Raw genomic sequence first — 20,019 nt, 5'->3', positions numbered from 1 at the left:
CTCTCTCTCTCTCTCTCTCTCTCTCTCTCTCTCTCTCTCTCTATCTATCTATCTTTCTCTCTCTCTCTCGCGCGCACACACACACACACACACACACACACACACACACACACACACACACACACACAGAGAGAGAGAGAGAGAGAGAGAGGGGGGGGGCGGAGAATCAAACACAAAAGTAGCCTGTTTTTTTTATATTTTATTGTTACAGGAAACTATTAGTTACTTGTTTTACTGATACAAGCAATAATATCTGATTTTCTTTAAAATTCTGATGAAAATGTTTGTGACAAAAAAACTACAAAAGAATAGCTTCCATCAAACTAACTGCAGGCATTATTTTACTCATTGTCTCTCATATCCAGCTATGTCTTGAATTTCTTGGTCTGCTGAGTGAATTAAATTTTTGCCTGACGTGTTTTAATAATCCACATTCCCATAAACTGAGAGTCGTTCAGTTATAAATGTGAATATGTTGACAGTATCTGGTAGATAAAAAACAAAACTCCAGCCTGTTGATGTTTGAGAAAACACAGCAAAACTGTAATTAATAACAATTATAATAACATGTACAAGTCAATATCTGTTGCCAAATAACTGTTTAATCCCTACTGAGTTTTGTTTGTTGTTCATCTTATGAGCTTGTTCTTTGTTTGTGCTCCAACCAGCATAATGTAGCAATAGTTCACGTCTGATGATCACGTTATTTATCCACGATCGCCAAAAACAGCAGTGACTCAGGCCGATTTCTTCATGACATCTTACCTCGACTGGCTGAAAAAGCTTTGTGGTCATTATTTTAAAACTTGCGATTCAGGCAGCAAATGGAAGGATTTCATAACATAACAATTCAGACACGACCAAGAACAACAGAAGCTGTTACAAAATATTTAGCTCTGGGAAGCTTTAGGATGTGCTCCAAAAACAACCTTTAACACAAACTTGTGAAACTCTGCATCAGTTAAATAAGCAAACACATCACCTACAGATTCTACAGCATAACAAACATAATTATTAATAATAAACACATGAATAATAAAACAAACTAGTAATCAATAACTGACATGTTAAAAATAACAGCTGCTTTTTAGCAAATGAGAATAAACTGATTTTTACAGTCGTGTTTTGATTTCATCACGTTTAATGGAAGATTTGTATTAATTTCTCCATCATTTTTAGTCATGAGGAGTTGAGTTTTGTATTGGTCTAAATACAGTTGAGTTGTTTCGTCTGAATAAATCCAGATGTGTCAGCTTTTAAAGCCAAAACATTCTGATCTGAAAGGGGCTAAAATCCTGTCGTCACTCAAAACGCTGAGTTTGGTGAATTTTTGTTATTCTGGAACTAAACTAATTCATTTTCTTCATCATAAAGAATTTTTATTTGCAGATCAACTCCATTTGTCACAAGGTTCCGCAAGAAATGTGGGCTAAGAGTTTGTGAAAAGAACATGGTGGAAAATATTTTTGATTTATGAATCTTGATTTATTTATTTTTATTGTTTATAAAAGCACATCTTCAGAGAAAAGATAAGACAATTGTGTTACAAAAAACATAACCGTACTTAAAACAAACATATGTTTCAGTTCCGTTAAATAGGCCTTATTTGTCATATATTTATTTTGAGTTTTATACAGAAATGACAAAAGTTAAAAATAGCATTAAACTGTCATTACAAATATAATCCCCAGGCAGCTGTTAAACTACTGTGTGTTCTATATTCAGCATCACAGGCCTCTTCAGTCGTGTAACCAGTCAGTCTGCCTGTTTAAATGGTGTCAAGTAGTCACCGTGCTGTTGGGTATCAAGGTGTGTACCTCACTAATTATGGACCACAGAAAACTTAAGCAAGCATTGTTTTGGGAAATTAGAAAGATTATCTTTGATCTGCACGTTCAAACGGACGGTTAGAAGACCATCTCCAAGCAGCTTGGAGTTCAGCTGACTACAATGACATGTTTATGTTTATTAAACACAAACATAAACAATTACATATTTTTCATAGGTTTTTAACTCCACAGGGTTGTAGGCAACCTCTCTGGGCTAAATTAAAGCAACACTAAAGAGTTTTTAACACTTTAAACTATTGCTTTCAAATTGGCTTTATTGGTTCTAAAGTCAGAAATATGACCACCTTCACAGAATTGTCTTTATGCTCACAGATGGATACATTCAGCAAACAAACAGAGACGGAAATACAGAGGAAGCGCAGTCCTTTTCTGGAGCGTCACTCGGTACAGAGTGTCCTAAATCCGTTCAGGGTCCACTTAAATCTCAAGACTTGTAAGTCATTCTGTAACCAAACGCCAAACCCATTGTCAGAAGGCTTGGTCTGAGTCCCAGGTCTAGGGTCCTCCATCTGGATAATGACCCAAAACAAATAAAAACACCAAAATAATGCCCAGAACCAATTGTTGAGCTATTTAGAAGTGGCCTTCTATGAACCATGATCTTAGCCCCGTTAAAAATCTAGAGCAGGAACCCTCCATCCTGGGAGAGCTGAAGCAGTTTGCTCCTGAGTGACCCAGCACACCTGTGGACAGCTGCAAGGGTCAGGTAATGGGTCATGGGTGTCAGGTCCATGTACAGATGACTTTATATTTTCATCTTTTTAAAGATGGATTTTAAGTGCATCAGCATCCCAGCCAAGTGTTTCCTGCTATTATTTTTACCACCCTTTTCTGTCTGAAGTCATATTGGTAAGATCTGGACCCACTGAGGAGGAACAGTCCACCTGCAGAAAAAGAAGAGAAAGACCATGATTTTATTTTTACCTGACATGTTGCTATAAATCAGGCTACAGTGGAATTTAAACGTCAATCAATCAATCAATCAAAGCTTTATTCATAAAGTGCCTTCCGCAACCCTGTCAGGAAGCCCAAAGCGCTGAAGCACCCACGTCACCCATCTAAAAACAAGAAATCACTGTGCTCTAAATCCTTTCTTCTGCTGAGAATCACAAAAATCATGAATGTAAAAACTAGTTTCCCATTTGTTCATCTTTTTTTTTTTTTTTTTTTTTTTTTACCAATCATTTTAAATGCAGCATCGACTCTTCTTGGGATTCCAGTCCAGTCGGTTTGGATCCGTCTCGGAAAACCAGAATCCATCTGTCTCTTCTGCTCGTCATACCTGAGGTTAAATGGTGCAAAATTAAAATGTGTGGCTTTATCATGGCAAATATATTGTCACAGTAAATTGTTGATAAAGTTCAAACTAAGTAAAGATGACCCCCCCCCCCCCCCCATTTCTCTTTTATTTAATTGTATCTCCATCCCTGAGTGACCACCTTAGTAGAATGACGTTGACCCAAAGAAGCCTACACAGGTTAAAGCATACACTCCTACATTACCTGTAATAAAACTGTCCTGCGAAGAAGATGGTTTTCTCATATTCAGCCACATGGACCACAGCATCAACCTGCCTGACACTGGAGGGGAAACCGTACTCATAGATGCTCCCAGCACGACCTCTTATCTTGAGTTCCTGAATCACCCAGTACTTTTGACCTTAAAAAACAGAAACGCACGAAAATAAATGGTTACGTGAATGAATTTTGAGACACAATGAAAAATCTGCACTAAAGCTGCAGAGGGCTGTAATCTCCCGGTTTCACACTGAAAGCATCAGCGGCGCGGAACAACAGTGAAACGTCACTGCTTCGAATAGCATCTATTATAGTCTATGGAGGGTTTCAAACCAGCAGCGACGCAGCAATTTCCAGACGTAGAAGCGGCATGCTGCGCTGCTAAAGGTAAGACCAGGTTTTTGCTGAATGATGCTTCTGGGATGCGTCAATTACTGAAGTTAACGTAAGGCTACACAGGAAACCACACACGATTTCAGTGTAAAATCACAGGTACATTTCAAAATAAAAGTACTGCAGGGGCTGCGCAGTGACGCAGTGGTTAGAGCTGTTGCCTCCCGGCCTGGGATCTTTCTGCATGGAGTTTGCATGTTCTCCCTGTGCATGCGTGGGTTCTCTCCGGGTCCTCCGGCTTCCTCCCACAGTCCAAAAACAGGACTGTTAGGTTGATTGGTCTGTCTAAATTGTCCTTAGGTGTGAGTGTGTGTGTGATTGTTTGTCCTGTGTGTCTCTGTGTTGCCCTGCGATGGACTGGCTCTCTGTCCAGGCTGTACTCCGCCTGATTGCCCGTTGACCGCTGGAGAGGCGAGTGGGCTAGCAACAACACCGACAGCGAATTGCTGGTGTGCGCCATCCTTGCTCCGATGTCGTAAGCCCGGCACAGTAAGCTGTCGGTCACCCGACACTGGGTGCTCGGACAGCGGACCCTGTCCCTCAATGCCTCATCTGGGGAGAGCACCAAAGAAGCAACGCAGTGGTCCACCGGGGGCATGTGGTCCAACCCGTAGGTTCCTGCCTCCCACATAGATGCCAGGGTCCTGGCACCCTACGGTGGTTGAAGAGCTGCTTCAGGTCCCCCTAGCACCGCTGCAGCTCCTCCACAAAGGCCGGCGATGGTGGGATCTGAAACGGGGGAGCCGCCGGAGTCCGCCACCGGCACGTCGTCCAGTCCAATCCTGGCCAGTGCCACTCGCAAAATCGCCCGCAACTGACAGGGGTCCTCCGCCAGCTCCGAGTTTGCTGAGCTATGGAGAGACATCCCTGAGTCCCCGTGACCTCCCAGGCCCAGGAGCTCCACTACCAGCCCTCGACTACGACCCGGAGAGGGGCCCTCCTCCCCGAGGGACTGAAACTCGGAATTTGAGGCCCTCATAGAGATCAGGTCGTCCAAGCCCCCCTCGTCCGGGGCTCTGGTCAGCAGCGCTTTGAGCTGTTCCACCTCCGCCCGCAAAGTGTCCACTTCCTGGCGAGAAGGGTGCGCCACCTGCCGCTTCTTGCGCCTCGGGCTGCCGCGTTCCTCAGCCGGTCCATCCCTCCGTCTCCCGGAACATGGATGAGGGATACCAGAGGGCGGCAGGTCTGACTCAAACAGGAGGCACTCTACTTGATGTAGCCTGTCCTCCCGCATCTCCAGCGGCAAAATGCTGCAGTTCATACATGGGTCAGTCAGCGCCTCTCTGAGGTGACCGACGCCCAGGCACTTTGGACACAAGTCGAGGCCGTCCTCCACCTGGAGGGGAGCCCCACACGACGTACACACCAACATCCCTACCGATGTGGGAGACGCCAGCGACTACACAGGAACTGAGCGAGGACTTCAAGGAAAACTGAAGAATGCTATTCAGTCCTGGAGTTGTTAAACAGCACACAATGTGTGTGTGTGTCGGCTGGGTAATCTGAGCGTGACCTCCATGGTCAGAACGTCCAGCCCCACTTACCTGTAGCGCTCGCTGGCCGCACCCCCCTCCCCTTTCACACAGGGGAAAATAGCGACCTCCAGCGAGCCCTATCCGAGCCGGCAGCGGCGGTTCGAACGGCGCCGGCCGCACCGCCCGTTCTCAGTAATAATTGAAGATAACCGCGTCAATCCACCACCCCAGAGGGCTCCTCTGAGCGCTCCGGCCGCCCGGTCTCGGGCAGCCGACGCCAAGTAATGAGTGTACTCACCTCTAGACCGTCAAGATCCGAATCACGGACTTCCGGAGCGATTGACCCGCGAAGCACGCCAAGTCAACAGCGAGAAGATCAAAGAGACCCGAACGTAGCTATTGGCGCGTAATTTATAGACTCGCGACCAGGTGCGCTACGTGTCACGTGCATGACTTTGTTTACATTAGTACTCGACCTGCGCAGAGCGCGAGGAGATACATCCACTCTGTTTATTGCCACTGGCAGTCATCCAGGAACTCACAGAACCATAGTTACACTGTAACTTCCGTTGCCCTTCCTGCACTATTCAGCATCATCTAGTTCTCCTGAGTTCTGCCTGATTACTTCATGGAGCACACCTGTTCATTCCTATATTTAAACCCTCAGTGATCTCTCCCAGATTGTCTGTAGGCTTTTGTTTCAGCATTCCAGCAATTCATCGTTCTGATCTACCAAGCCCTATAGAGCTCCGGGAGTTGACGTCATGTTTCCCGGCATGCAACAGTTCAAATCGAAACGGCGCCATTAGGCAGGCAGAAGCCGACAGCTGGGCTATTTGTTATTGTCAGAAAACTCAATTAAACGGGAAATATGGTAGATTCCTGTTGTGCCCCAGGATGCAGAACAGACACGGACGACATAAGGAATGAGCCATCTACAGGATTCCCCAAGATCCGGAACACCTCAAACGTTGGATCATTGTAATAAAATGAGCTAGTGACCGGGCTGAAATGAAGCTGTGGGACCCCGAGAGTAAAGGTTTTCGCTTATGCAGCGACCGTTTCATATCAGGTACTTAAACCAACGTTTCCTCAACTGTGTATGGGATTTATTTTAAATGCTTTTATTACGATTCTTAGTGGGCTTCCTAAACTTATTTAGGCGTGGCTTTTTCTGTCTTATTACTCATAATAACAAGTAAACATCACGTAAAACGTTGCCTCGTGAGTTCTGCGTGCTGCCGTTTACGTGTTTTATGATCACAGCAATTAAACGGCTAAGCTGTATTTAACTTTTAAGCAATGGTCGATCAATTGTCAGATCACACATAAAAAGCACTTTGGATTGCTATTATCTGTCTCACCGAGACAGATCTCAGACAGATCCTGACGCTCCTGCCTGACATATTTATTTTATTCATGGAAAAAAAATCAAACTAGTGATTTCTCTTGGCGTTCAGTTTATACATTCAAACAGCACAGCACTCTATTTAAACTACTTACGTGTAAATCTGTTATTTGTCCATCCATCCATCCATTTTCATCCACTTATCCGGAGTCGGGTTGCGGGGCCAGTAGCGTCGAGAGGCCCTGACTTCCCTCTCCCCAGCCGCCGGAGCCAGCTCCTCCGGGTAAATCCCAAGGGGTTCCCCGGCCAGGTCCAGTAAGAAGTCCACTCCGACAGCTTCTGGCGTCGGAGCGGGCAGTAACATCGAGAGTCCCAGACCTCTCCCCAGCTCCTCCGGCCGGGGGAATCCCAAGGGGTTCCCCGACCAGGTCCGGTAAAAAGTCCGCTCCGACAGCTTCTGGCGTTTAAAGTATCCCAGGAGCACGGTGGTCGGAGATGTTTAGTCTATTTAATTTTTGACTATATAAAACGATTTCTTCGGTTTTAAAGTGTGAAGTAGCGGATCCCGTTCACATTCATGGTTACATCCGTGTTTGTTTACCTTTTTTTCCTGCCAAAATGGCGTCTACTAACTGAGAGTCACATGGGGTCCGGAGCTCTATACCACGTTCACGTTCCTGGATTGTCTCTGCCTAGCCCTTAAAGGAGTTGACTACTTTTCTGACCTCTGGACTCCGACCCTGTTTTGAACCACGGCTTCTGATCCTAGTCTGCTCCTCCTGTTAAGTATGCCTGCTTCTGCCTCTCTGTTGATGACCATCGCCTGTTTCTGAACCCTGCCTATAGACCGAGTATTTGTGGGTAATATTTGTCTGTGTCACAGAAGAGGAGACATATTCACAGACAGAAGAGGAGGGAGAGTTTTCTGTCTACGGAACATCCTGGGAACTCTCCAATCCAAACCAACGTTTCCCCCTGTCGCTGTCTCTGCCACATTTTCCCTACACTGACCCCTCCAACAGTACTTGGCTGCAGAGACCCAGCTCAAGCCCAAAACCTTTAATAAAATATCTTATTATATATTTAACTCCTGTGTGTGCCTGAATTCTGGGTCTCCAGTAAACCCTTTACACACTGTGTGCAAAGGACCGCTTTGAAGTTCGCGAGTGAACCGTTCTGCTGCCGTTTCGCGCCACTGATGCTTCCAGTGGGAAACCGGCATAACACTGTGCCCTCTTGATGAATATCTAGCCGTGTCATGCTGACACAGTCTGAGTGCTCATTACCAGTGAATATGAAGAGCATGCCTTGGGCTGGGATGTCATAAGCAGCATCTACAGGTGAGTCAATGCCAGGAAAATATGAACTGATGTGGCCTTCTCTCAGCTGATTCCAATAAGATGACTTTGTCGTTCTCATCCACACGTGTCTAAATCAGAAATGGTTAGTTAGACATATCTACAGCACTATGCTAATGTGTTTTACAGCAAATCCTACCTGCTCTTGAAGAAAATGATCTCATTTTGGATCATTGCTGCTGCATCAAATGAAAACATGGGGTCACATTTTTTTGGAGCAGTTGGCTGAATTTCTACTTTTTTGTTGTTGGGTTTTCCTGAGAAATAATATTTAATGAGCAACGAACTAAAACAAACCTTTAGATGAGTATGAATTCATTTTAAAAGTGAATCGTTCCTTACCGTACAGTGTTTGGATGCCCTGGACATCATCCGAGGACAGGTTGTACTGTGAACTGCCGTGATGCCTGTAGGTCGGGTACATGACAGCTGAGGGGTCTGTCGAATGGGTCAAACCCAGAGAGTGACCAAGTTCATGAGCTGCAACAGCAAACAGGCTGTAACCTGAAATACAACAAACATCGGTATTAGCCTGTAGCTTCTGGTTATACCGAACACCGTACTACTGGATGCCCTTCTCTAAATTTTAATTGTGCTTTTAGCCAATTTTTGCCTAATTTTTTTTCAAGCGTAACCAGTGACATGGAGTCATTTTTCAAACTCAAACTGTAGATATTCTTCTCTGAAGTAGAGTGACCTTGTCCTCCTGTTGACCACTTTTCATCCTCGTCAAAGTGCACGTCTCCACCCATCCCCTCTGCAGGCTGAAAGGCGTGAGCCAGCACCCCGCCAGGCCCATCGAAGGGAAAGAAATCGCCATGAGCTACAGCAGCAGGAAGAACTTATTATTCCAGCACCTTCAAAGCACATGAACGACTCCTCAGAAAAGCTTTGAGATTTACCTCTGCTGGCAAAGGACAAGACAATATCAGCTTTGCCGTGGTTGATCTCGATGAATTTCAGAGGAGCTACGTCGCTCCACATCTTCAGAGCCAAACGGATTGACTTTTGCACTTCCCCTCTACTCATGTCTGGAGTATATTTTGCAACCCTGCATCCCAGTAAGAACAACCATGAAGCTTCAGGCACAAACGTGTGGGAAAGAATGATGTAATATCGGATCTCACGTGTATGTGATGGTGGTGTTCTTCCATTTTGGCTTGTAAGGGTAAAAGCTGAAGTTGTCCACATCTGGAACACCACATCTAGGCTCCCTCATCACATCCAGAGTCTGAGAGTCCAGGTGCCCTGTTTCTCCGAGACCAAAGAAGTTCTGCATTTTTCTGATCTTCTCCTCCATGACTGACGTAGACCTGGCTCTTCTTGCTCCACCTTTAATTTCCAGGCTGTAGAACCTCCTGAGGTAACCCTGATGGGACATAGAAGGAAATCTGCTCTTTAAAGGTACACTGTGTAAGACTCATACTTTCTAATCATTTTTTGAGCCAGTAAGCGCTAAAATGACTCTTTACTTGGTGAATGATGTCCCTTTTGCTCCTTGTGGAGAGAATACCACGTATGCAACTTGCCACGTATTTCGCAAGAAGCAGTAACGCATTACGGTAACCCATGTTTACACCTCACAACAGACTAGCTAGAGATGGTTGGTGTTTATTGTATCATACTCATCATTCTCCAAAGAAATAAATAAAACATTTTTCTGATTAAGCCATCCATCCATCCATCCATCCATCCATCCATCCATCCATCCAATTTTAGGCCGCTTATCCGAGGATGGGTTGCGGGGCAGCAGCCAAAGCAGATATTTCCCTCTTCCCAGCCACTTGGGCCAGCTCCTCTGGGGAATCCTGAGGTGTTCCCTGGCCAGCCGTGAGACATGGTCTCTCCAGCATGTCCTGGGTCTTCCTTTAGGTCTTTACCCTGTTGGATGTGCCCGGAAAACCTCCCCAGGGAGTTGTCCAGGAAACACCCTAGATGCACGAGCCACCTTAACTGGCTCCTCCTAACGTGGAGGAGCAGCGGGTGTACCCCAAGCCCCTCCCAGATGACCAAGCTTCTCAACCTATCTCTAAGGGAGAGCCCAGCCACCCTTTGGAGGAAACCGCAGTTTGAATGCAAGCGGTCAACCAGTGTCTATTTAATATAGCGTAATATTGTTTTGGGTCAAAACCTGACTTTGGAAAAAGTTAGGGGACATGACCTCCCCCCCCCCCCCCCCCCCCCAAAAATTACATCCATGCGGTCAGGGGCTTTTTTGTTCAAACGTGAAATGTGTGTTACAGTAATCTAGACAGGAGATGGATAACCATTTCAAGTTCATGTTTTGACACCACCCATTGCAGTTTGGGTATATTTCTGAAATGATAAAACCCATTTCAGACCAGTGTTTTTCAGTAGCCTTCTAGAGATATTGATTGGTCAAAAATACCACCCAATTTCTTAAAGTTTGACTTGATAAAGATAAATGACCGTGCTGTTGACCAGAGGGGTATCCAAAGGAGACTGCAAATCACCAAAATACAATGTAGTCAATCCTCATTCTCATTTAGAGGACCTCAGATTTGGAACAATCTACCGTCAGCAATAAAGCTCTTAATACATTTTACAACTTCTAACTCCGAGGTGACAAAAAATTGGTGCACACTGATGTTCCTTATCAAACTAAACTAGTAAACTAATGTGTTTACAATTATTGTGTGTGTGCATGTGTGTGGTGATAAATGTTATAAATGCTGTTATTTGATTGTCTCTAAAAGTCCAACCAAGGACTAGGTTTGCTAATTAGCTTCTGGTTAGAAAAACCTCTGTAAAAAGCAATGGTTGCACTGCAAAAACCCTAAGAAGCAAAGGGGTTGGGAGAATATTGGCAGGGCATGAAGTTGGTTTTATGTTTTTATGAATGAGACAAATGTCCAGAAATAGACAAGAGTAAAGAAGGGCCATGGCTAGAAGGGTGGTGGTTGGATGGGAGAATAAGAAGTGGGTGGGGTGAAAAAGTAATTTAAAGGGTGTAAAAGCAAGCCAAAACTGTCTAGTGTCAGATTAGGTCTGGATGAAATATTTCTTAAATTAATCTTTAATTTGTGAATTTAGCCTTAATTTGCTTTTTATTTTAAATATTTTGGCAACAATAAGATTTGCTGTGAAACACAATAAATGATCTTTTATGCAGCCACACAGTGGTTATAAACTGTTTTGTTTCAAACATTTTTTTATTATCTTGTTGAAAAGTTATCAGACTGCGCGTGAACTTAATTTGTAAAAACTTTTTTTTTGCTTTACAATGAAAAAAGTGGATTACATTTCATGCCATTTTTATTTAAATTAAAAAAACATCAACATTTCCTCTAAATTCATCTATAACTTAAAATTTAAATCAGCAAACCTTTTCAGTGAACACTTAATTATAAGACTCAAAATTCTGCTCAACAGTAAACGGTTTCTCAGCTTTTGACCAGCAAAATAAAAGCTTTGTACTTTACGAATAAGCCCCTGTATTAAAAGTCAATTTAAAGTGTTTTTACAGTATTTTTTTCCTCTTTCCAAAAGCTACATTTTGAATGTTATTTCTAGTCTTTGTAAAGTTCATCTAATTTTTTTAAAATCTTTTCAAAAGCACCCACCTGACGTATTTGGAGTATCGCAGCTACAACAGATGTCCAAAGAATGTTTGTTTTTAAAGTATTTCTGAATAAAATGCATGATCCTAATTTCCTCAGTTCAGAGATTTGCCCACAAACCTCAGCCAGCTCCACATCCTCAGTTCTCATCTTTTGATCTTCATCAACAGGTCGAGTCCACGACATCCCCACAAACATCAGAGCTCCCAAAATGGGCGTCCAATTCCGCAACAACTCCATGTTTCAAATGTTCCTCTTGTCCACATCACATTTTATATACAGAAGCCAGTGGAGCAATCACATCCTGAAAGAGCTCCATCCTGGTAGTTACAGCTACCTGCAGTAATTTTCTGGATGTTTTGTGGTTACAAGCTCCACTAAAGCATCTACATATGTCTGGGACTTCTGTCTGTAATGGTAAACACAGTGTGTGTGTTTCATAGTATAGAAATGAGTGTTGTGGATTGAAGAACGGTATGTTTTTTCTACAAAGTCTGGTTGAAACCTGCAGCTGTTTGTAATGAAAGCCTAAATTAAGCTCTGCCTTGTCTGTATGTCTGTCTACACCGCATGCATATGGGATTAAAAACACAGATTTGCGTGACACAAACCACAGCAGCTGCTCAGACAAGAGTCAAGACATCCACATACATTCAAAAAGCACAAGCATCAGTTTGTAATTCTTCACTTTAATACACAGGAACTCCCAGTTTCCACATTCTTCTCAACATCCGAGCCAAGAATTAGCCATTTCCACTCCGACGACTTGTTTGAGTGTGTAGTCAAACTTTAAGACTTGTGGTCCCATAAAGAAGTAGATAAAACCTAAAACAGCAAAGAGAAAAGCAAAAACAGATATTTAAGAATTCACGTCCTGTGGCATTTGCTCATGACAAATGTAGTTTGAACTCAAGTTCAAGTTCTGCTCACAGCTAAATTACAAAATGTCACAAAGGTGTCTTTAAAGTCAAATTTACCATTTAAATAACAGTCTGCATCTGAAAAAAACCTCACTCCATACAGCAGTATGCAAATTAACATTCCTGTGCTCACAAAGTGAACGGCAAAAACCCCTCGAGTCACAGACACTAAATCTTATACAGAAATTCTTAGGTTTCACAATTTTAAATGCATGTGTATTATAATTCAAACGTATAATAAATGGTATTTGCTCACTGTTTTTGTAGAAAGCTGCATTTATAGTGCTGTTGATTCCTGGAAAGTCCTCACTGATGTACTTCGGGTAACCAAAATCCATAATTTTTCTGTTTTCATTGTAACTAGAAAAGACAAAAAAAAAAAAAAAAAAAAAAGCACAATCTTGTGTTTGTCTTCTAAAAGCGTTTGCTGACATAAATTCACTGTATGTGTGAACATAAGAAAAAAGGGGAATTTGTCATCTTACCTCCAGTAAGTGTCCTGCAAAAAGAAGAGGGTACGACCTGTTTTTTCAATGTGCACTGTAGCGTCCACATCTTGCACCCATGGTGGAAATCCAAAGTAGCTAAGTGTTCTGGGCTTCCCTTTTATAACAGAACGTTTTATGGTCCAGAATGTGGATTCTGCAAACAGAAATGCATTGACTGATATTTTTCAATTTCAATTATTTTTAATTCAATTCTTTATTCAGGACAATGCAAATTAATAAACAATCAAATACATTGTATCGATCGTAAATGGGCCAAATTATAGCATAGTTGCTAATTTGTATCTGTAGTCTGTCAACAAGATAACTAAGTAATATATATATATATATATATATATATATATATATATATATATATATATATAAATGTTTTGGTTTTGATGTCCACAGTTATAATGCAGAGAGGGGAAACTGGATGTCAGTCTGTTTATTTACTTTTATATAATTCACACATTGATGAAACTGATTGTGTTTGTTATCAGCTACTAACATGAACATGTCAGACATTAACAGCTAGCAGCAGAGAGGTTGGAGCTAAGGTGGGATCAGCAGCTGTATCCATTAGTAGCCTGGATGCAGAAGTGTTTAAGTAACATGTCATGTTCTAGCAGCTGGGAGGGAGGACTGGGTCGCCTGTGAGTGCTTTGGGATTAGGGAAGAGCTTCCACCTCAGAAACTTGAGAACAATACATGCTTCTGCATTGACCTCCAAAAGGCTCCAGCAGCACCAGAAAAAGTAAAAATTTCCATTTGATTACATAGAGGGGGCGGGGCTTAAACCAATTACTGCAGCCAGCCCTTAGAGGGCACTTTGTTTTTTTGAGTTCAACTTCCATGGTGCATCCTTTTGTCTGCTCCACTAACTATACATTCTGCTGCTGATAAAAAAAAATAACATGCTGTATTGAACATAATGGAAATGCTCTACTGAAAGGAATTTCCCCATTTCAGTCATAACTGAACCTAACTGCAGAAACAGGTGGGGATGGGGAAATGATCATTTCTTACTTGCACTGTTGCTGGCATCTCACTCAGAGATGTTTCAATCATGAGACTTGTTCAAACCCAATGAGATGTTAAAACATAATGCAGGTTAAAGTGATAGCAGATGGTTACCATGAATTAGATAAGCTGTTGATCTGCGAGGAATCCAGAAGGCAGCATCAATACCGGTCTCAATTTTAGGCAAGAAGTTGGTGATGGGACCTTCTTTGATGTCAGATAGCTCTTTATGCTTCATCCAAAGATATCTTGTAAGGTGATAAAATGAGATTTAAATAAGATGTGCCATAACATCAGTCAGAAAGTAGATTCAAGAGAGGTATTCTAAAATATTTGTTTATGAAATAATGTTGATAAAAGTTCTAAACATGCCTGTCTCTGACAAAGATGGTAGCATCACCGAGGAATGTTACTGCATCAAACGTCAGGTCTGGTGCACACTTGTCTTGCATGAGATGTGGGAACTGAGGTCTGGACAGCCAAGGAAAGTTTCTCAATGCATAATTTGTGTGGGTTCTGAGAGGACCTGGTACACATCAGGACAACTATTAATCAGAGTCCACTTAAGCCTGGCTCGCACAACAGGACTTTTAAATTGTTGGCTAACTTTAACCCTTCCACTTTCGTATCAGGTGACCTCGCCAGGACAGGGGGTGGCTAAACAGGGTTTAAAGTTTATGCCTTGGCAGGGGTGATGTGATGCACCCGTTAAAAAATTAAATAAAAAATAATAATACACCAGAGGTCCATCTGACCCTATTAACAATGCGGGAGGGTTAAAAAACTTGAGACCTCACACTGGTCATTAAAAAATGTGGGAGATAACAGTTTTGGTCCTGCAGTGTGCGGTGTGCAGCAACACGACAAAAACATTATCCGATCAGACGAGAAATCTCACAAGATCAAATAGGGTGGAGGAGGAGTGTGCAGCACGTTTCTGTCACCCTGATCTCTGAGTGGTTGAACTTCAAAAATTGGATCAAGACAATCCAAGATGTTTGAAAGCCGAGCAGACCAGTGCACTCATAAATACACCACACACGGTACCATTATCTGATAAGATTATCTTTGGCGCCATTCTGGTGATCGTTGCATCCTTAACGTTGTTTGGAGGACTGGGTCAAAGATGGTTGCTATTATTCTGCCATGTGAACTGGGCTTTAGAGTAAAATAACTAGTTTATGATTTCTGCCTGCAGATGTTCGTAAAGCTGTTTACTGTAAAGCTGTTTACTGTAAAGCTGTTTACTGTAAAGCGCGTTGATGCTGTGCACATCTTCTCTAGACAGCAGGTTTGAAGTACGGGAGATTTTGTAGGTTGGGTACATCAGAGATTCTGGATTTCTTGAGTGCTTGAGACCCAAAGCGTGGCCAAATTCATGAGCTGCTACCACAAACAGGTTAAAACCTGCAGGAGCACAAAGATGAAGTAAAATAACATTCATGGTATCGTGCATTTATGTGATCTGTGCAGCATCCTCTGGTGTGTTTCAGCTCAGCACCTGCTGCTCCTCCTGCAGTCCAATGCTCATCATCATCAAAGTGTGTGTCCCCTCCAGCGCCAGACCCCGGACCAAAGGCATGAGCCAGTGTGCCTCTGGGGCCGTCGAATGGGTAGAAGTCACCATGTGCTTCGTGACAAACCCAGACCAAACATGAAACAGAAACCACAGAAAAAAATCATCTTCTTTCATGCTAATGGAAAATTACAAGCTTCAGTTCACCTCATCGGAGTTAGACAGCAGCTGGTGAAAGATGACTCTGCCTCGGATAAGAGGGAAATTACTACTGTGACTCCCTAGGTCTAAAGCCACAAAGCTGTACATTTACATAAGACCTCTGCTGGGGGGTGGTTTTCTGTGATTTTGTGAGAGTGAGCTAAACAGATAAACCTACCATAGGTCACAAACTCCACCATGATGTCAGTGTTGTGTGTGTGTGACCTAACAAACGTCAAGCCGCTGGCTTTGGCCCAAACACCAAAGGCTGACTCAATTAAAAAGTCCACAGTGCTGCTGGGCAGATCTCTGGTGTATCGGCCAATGCTGCAACAGAAAACACACAACAACACACAAACTTCAGGATATTCAATGTTACAGTTTTAAAACAATAGTAACTTCTGATTCTGTATGTAATTAAGCAAGATTCTCTTAAACACAGCGTACACTGAAGGTCAGTGCTGTATAGGTTCAGTCATGTTGGAGCTTTTAAAAAAACCTACAAAACTTCTGAGTGATGGAAGATCAGTTCTCCACATTTATTTATAGCAGCTGCTTATTTATGCCAAAGGTTTTACAGCCTTCTGGTGTGGTTTATCTTACTGGATCCAGAATAATCCATTCATCAATCAAAAAACATCTTTTAGTACAAACTTTTCTACAATTTTTAAGTGAAACGAATCCCCTACCTGTATGCGATGACGTTCTTATTCCAGCGTGTCCCGTGGATGTGACTGTACTCTTCCACGTCAGGAACCCCACATCGAGGGCTCCTCATCACCTCCAGGGTACCGGAGTCTAACTCCCCTGTAGAATTAAGCCCAAAGAAGGTCTGCATGTCTTTCACTTTGGAGGTGAACGAGGGCCCGCTCCTCCTCATTCGTCCTGAAGGATCCTTCTGCAGCTTGTAGAACCGATGAAGGTACTCCTGTCAGATTCCAATTTCACAAAAACGTCAGGTAAACATTCAAATGTGGAACCAGTATGTCTTTTTTCAGTCATTTGTTTGTCAAGTTCTTTTGTTCAGATGTAACAAATAAAGGATTGTTTACCTGGATGTGTTTTGAGTGTTAACTGCAGTCCTCCTCAGGTGTTTCACCAGGTGTCTTCATCAGCTGTTTTTTTATCCATATCAGCCAGCTGATGAAGACACGTAATATTTTTTACATCTGAACAAAAAAATGGACAGTGCATAAATCTGATAGTGTGTGTCCTCTGTGGTTCGTTTAAGGCAAAAGTCTCCTCCTCACCATGGTGCACATTCAAGAATCCTTTAGAAATCATTCACTAATCAGCAACAAGACATCAGACGTTTTTCTATAAATGTCTAAATTTGTGTCAGGTTATCATGGTCAATAAAAACATGACTCACTGAAACAAAGTAAGGAAGTAACTCTAAAGAAAAAAAAACATTCAGGGAATAGACACGAGGAAAGGGGTAAATGTGGATGCTTGAATCATTTGTTGAAATTTGAATGAATACACTCAGCTAGCTGAGCGTCTATTCACCTCTATCTCACACAAATAATGCAATCAATTCATTTTCAACATCCACACAGCCAAGTGTGAGTCCTTTCAATATTAAATCCACTTTCTCCTGGATCACCAGATAACGCAGTGATGTACTTACTGTGGCCAGTTTCAGGTCAGCCTGTGGTTCTGCTGGAGCCAGACCCAGCTCTTCCTCTGGACTAAACGCAGGTGCCGTGAGACTTGGATCAAGCCTGAGGAAGACCAGGACACAGAAAGGGAGCAGCATGATGTGCAGATTAAATTGCAGTGACCTGCAAGGAACCTGAGAGTGGAAGCTCTGGTTATTGAGGACGCTCTTTTTAAATTCTTGTTGTGACTCATTGCGCTTGTAAATCCTGGAAAGCCTCCTGCAATGCTAAGGGAGGGGTTTGTCATGTGACATGCAACTGTGATTTAAAACAAATACGACACAATTACAACGTCTCTATCTTGTTTAGATCTGGTGCAACTGACATCAGACAACAACAATATTTACAATGTGTGTTTTTGGGATGCAGCGGCTTTACACATAATCCCAAAGAGATTGTGACACCACAACAATATTTAACTAAGTTCTCTAATGTCGCGATGACAGCAGCAGTATATACAACACTACACATAATGTCGCGATGACAGCAGCAGTATATACAACACTACACACCCCAAAAATCTAATTTGTATTCAAATATTTCCTCCTTTTATAAAAACTCAACTCTTTTCGGACTGATGCAGCTCAGTGACCTGAAATACACTAGTTCCACGCATTCAGTCTCTCAAAATTACAAAATAAAAGCCTTTTATTGTCCCACTTCAAATCCATCTAAGACCTTTCAACGATGAAGTCCGCAGTCTGGGAGCACAAATTATGGAGAGGATTTACTACCTTTGAGAAACAAGATGGCGGCCAGCCAGGAAGTTCAGACTGGGAGGTGCTGTGGTAATCTTAGGCTACAATTAGAGCTGCTTGGTCACTGCGAAGCTTTATGGGACCGGTGGTATTCCTTGGAAGAAAAATCAGCTTTCCTGAAACTTTGTGATTTTGTGTTGCTTGAACTTTGTGGTCTGAGCACAAAAAAAGGTCATGGAAGTTGATTTTAGCAGGGAAAGTGCAGGGCGACGCTGCCAGATTAGGACCTGGAACAGAGTTGTTTATTCATTTAAGTTATTACACTGTAGGGTTAGATAAACTGGGTAGTTAGCTTAGTATCGATATTAACTCTACTTGTGAACATTAAGCTGTGATACTCAATCTAAATATAGAGCATCACCTTGCCTGGTCTTTTATTGTTTAATCAGAAAGATTCTAGGATTCTAGCTTTATTAAGTAATTAGACACACATTGTTTTGGTTCAGAAAAGAGTCAGGTTTATAAAAGTAAGAATTTATTTTACAAACAATTAAAACTTGACAAATTGGTTAAACTATTATTTACTGTGAGTGGATAGAACTAAAAGGTGATGTCTGGAACCTATGTGTAATGCTGATCAGAACTTCCGTATCTTGGAGAGCTGAGTTCTGGATGTAAAAGAATTGGGTTTAAGTTAAGATATGAGGTTGATCATTATCAAAAACCACATCCAGACGCAATCTCACTGCGTTCTACGTACCCAAGTGGAGACGCTCTTTTGGATCCGAGATGTCGGGGGGGAGCCCTCCGTTCCCGAACTCCGTAGACTAACTTCCAGTACGACTAGGTCAGTCCAGAGTCATCTTCGGGTTCGACAGTTGGATTGAACCGAGCATCTGGGACTCTTAAAGAGCAAGTAACGTCTAAATTAAAATTGTTTTTTTGCTGATGAACTGTATAAATGAGTGTCTAATAGTGTTTTAAATGTGTGTATTCATTATTTTAGCATTTTGGTGCATTTCCTTTAAAAATTAAAAATTCTGTCTAAATAGCGCCACCTTCAGCTTAAAACATAGAGTTTGAATCATTTTGAATACACTTTAGCCAATGGCTAAAGAGAAAGACGCTACGTAAACCAGTAGAGTACTACGTAGCAGCTCTGTGTGAACGTTGTAAAAGCATCGAGAGTCTCGGCCACGCCTTGTGGCGAGTTGGGAGTTGGATTTGCAAGTGAGTGTAGGACGGTTAGCCGTAGTTCAGCATTAGCATATAGCATTAGCATATCCTAGTCTTTAGCATAGCTTTTAGTGTTATACAAATTTAGTGTTAGCTTGGCTGTTGGATATTGTAGTTTAGTTAGTGTTTGGCTGTTAGTGTTATTAGGAAAGTAGTTCGGGTTTAGTGCTCCATATCGTGTTAGCATTGTGAGAAGGTGTAGCGTAGTGGGTTCGGTGACTCTGTGGGGTTAGAAATTAGGTGCCAGCGATTGCGCGCAATCGGTGTACTGGAAAACAGCCAGCTCCCGTCTGGTGCTGTAGTTTGCAACCAGCATTTTACCCGCGATTCCTTTGCCAACATGATGGAGTTTGAACTGGGTTATTCTGCACATCTCCGTTTGAAGAGGGAGGCCGTGCCCACCGTGGCTCTTCCGCAATTTAGATGCAGCCCACCGACTCTGCTCCCCACCATGGCGGGCTCCAGTCTGAGGTGAGTAAGCTAAATAAAAGTTTTAACATCTTCTAAAGACAATTCCGTACCTAAATGCAAAGTTTGAGAGACGTGGTTCATTTCATTTAGTTAATTTGTCAAGTCTACAAAATGTGGAATGGGATGTAAGTTCAGAATCAGCGGCGAATCTGAACATCTCGAAGCTCTGGCTGACGAAGCGGTCCACGACTAGTACTGTCTGGCTCGGAGAAAATTCGGGTTGTTTTTGTGTCAGTCGGTAATTCTGCAACAGTGGCTCTAACTAACGCAGCACTAGTTGACAGAC

The 20,019-nt window shown here is 42.6% G+C and overlaps 1 protein-coding gene across 1 annotated transcript; it reads right to left on the bottom strand.

Moving 5' to 3' along the window:
- Positions 1-506: 506 nt before the first annotated feature.
- On the bottom strand, positions 507-17,497 carry mmp20a (matrix metallopeptidase 20a (enamelysin)). The gene is made up of 20 exons (XM_070543231.1): positions 17,298-17,497; positions 16,357-16,595; positions 15,846-15,994; positions 15,452-15,580; positions 15,199-15,357; positions 14,323-14,476; positions 14,065-14,198; positions 12,928-13,084; positions 12,699-12,802; positions 12,252-12,347; positions 11,643-11,764; positions 9,069-9,310; positions 8,844-8,992; positions 8,639-8,764; positions 8,284-8,445; positions 8,081-8,198; positions 7,870-8,012; positions 3,353-3,509; positions 3,029-3,132; positions 507-2,734 (listed from the first exon to the last, which is right to left on the bottom strand). The coding sequence occupies exons 1-20, from the start codon at positions 17,424-17,426 to the stop codon at positions 2,634-2,636; spliced, it is 2,874 nt and encodes a 957-aa protein (XP_070399332.1). The 5' UTR covers positions 17,427-17,497; the 3' UTR covers positions 507-2,633.
- Positions 17,498-20,019: the final 2,522 nt, after the last annotated feature.

The sequence above is a fragment of the Nothobranchius furzeri genome, chromosome 13, assembly GCF_043380555.1.
Source record: "Nothobranchius furzeri strain GRZ-AD chromosome 13, NfurGRZ-RIMD1, whole genome shotgun sequence".
Taxonomy (NCBI): Eukaryota; Metazoa; Chordata; class Actinopteri; order Cyprinodontiformes; family Nothobranchiidae; genus Nothobranchius; species Nothobranchius furzeri.
The sequence above is the reverse complement of the archived record's forward strand: the minus strand, read 5'-3'. Positions and strand labels throughout refer to the sequence as shown.

Coding starts and splice junctions, on each gene's coding strand:
- mmp20a (XM_070543231.1), bottom strand. CDS start 17,426: ATGCTGCTCCCTTTCTGTGTCCTGGTCTTCCTCAGGCTTGATCCAAGT. Junction 13,085..14,064: donor AACAGCTTATCTAATTCATG/GTAACCATCTGC, acceptor TTCTGTTTGCAG/AATCCACATTCTGGACCATA. Junction 11,765..12,251: donor GGCTAATTCTTGGCTCGGAT/GTTGAGAAGAAT, acceptor GGAACATTTGAA/ACATGGAGTTGTTGCGGAAT.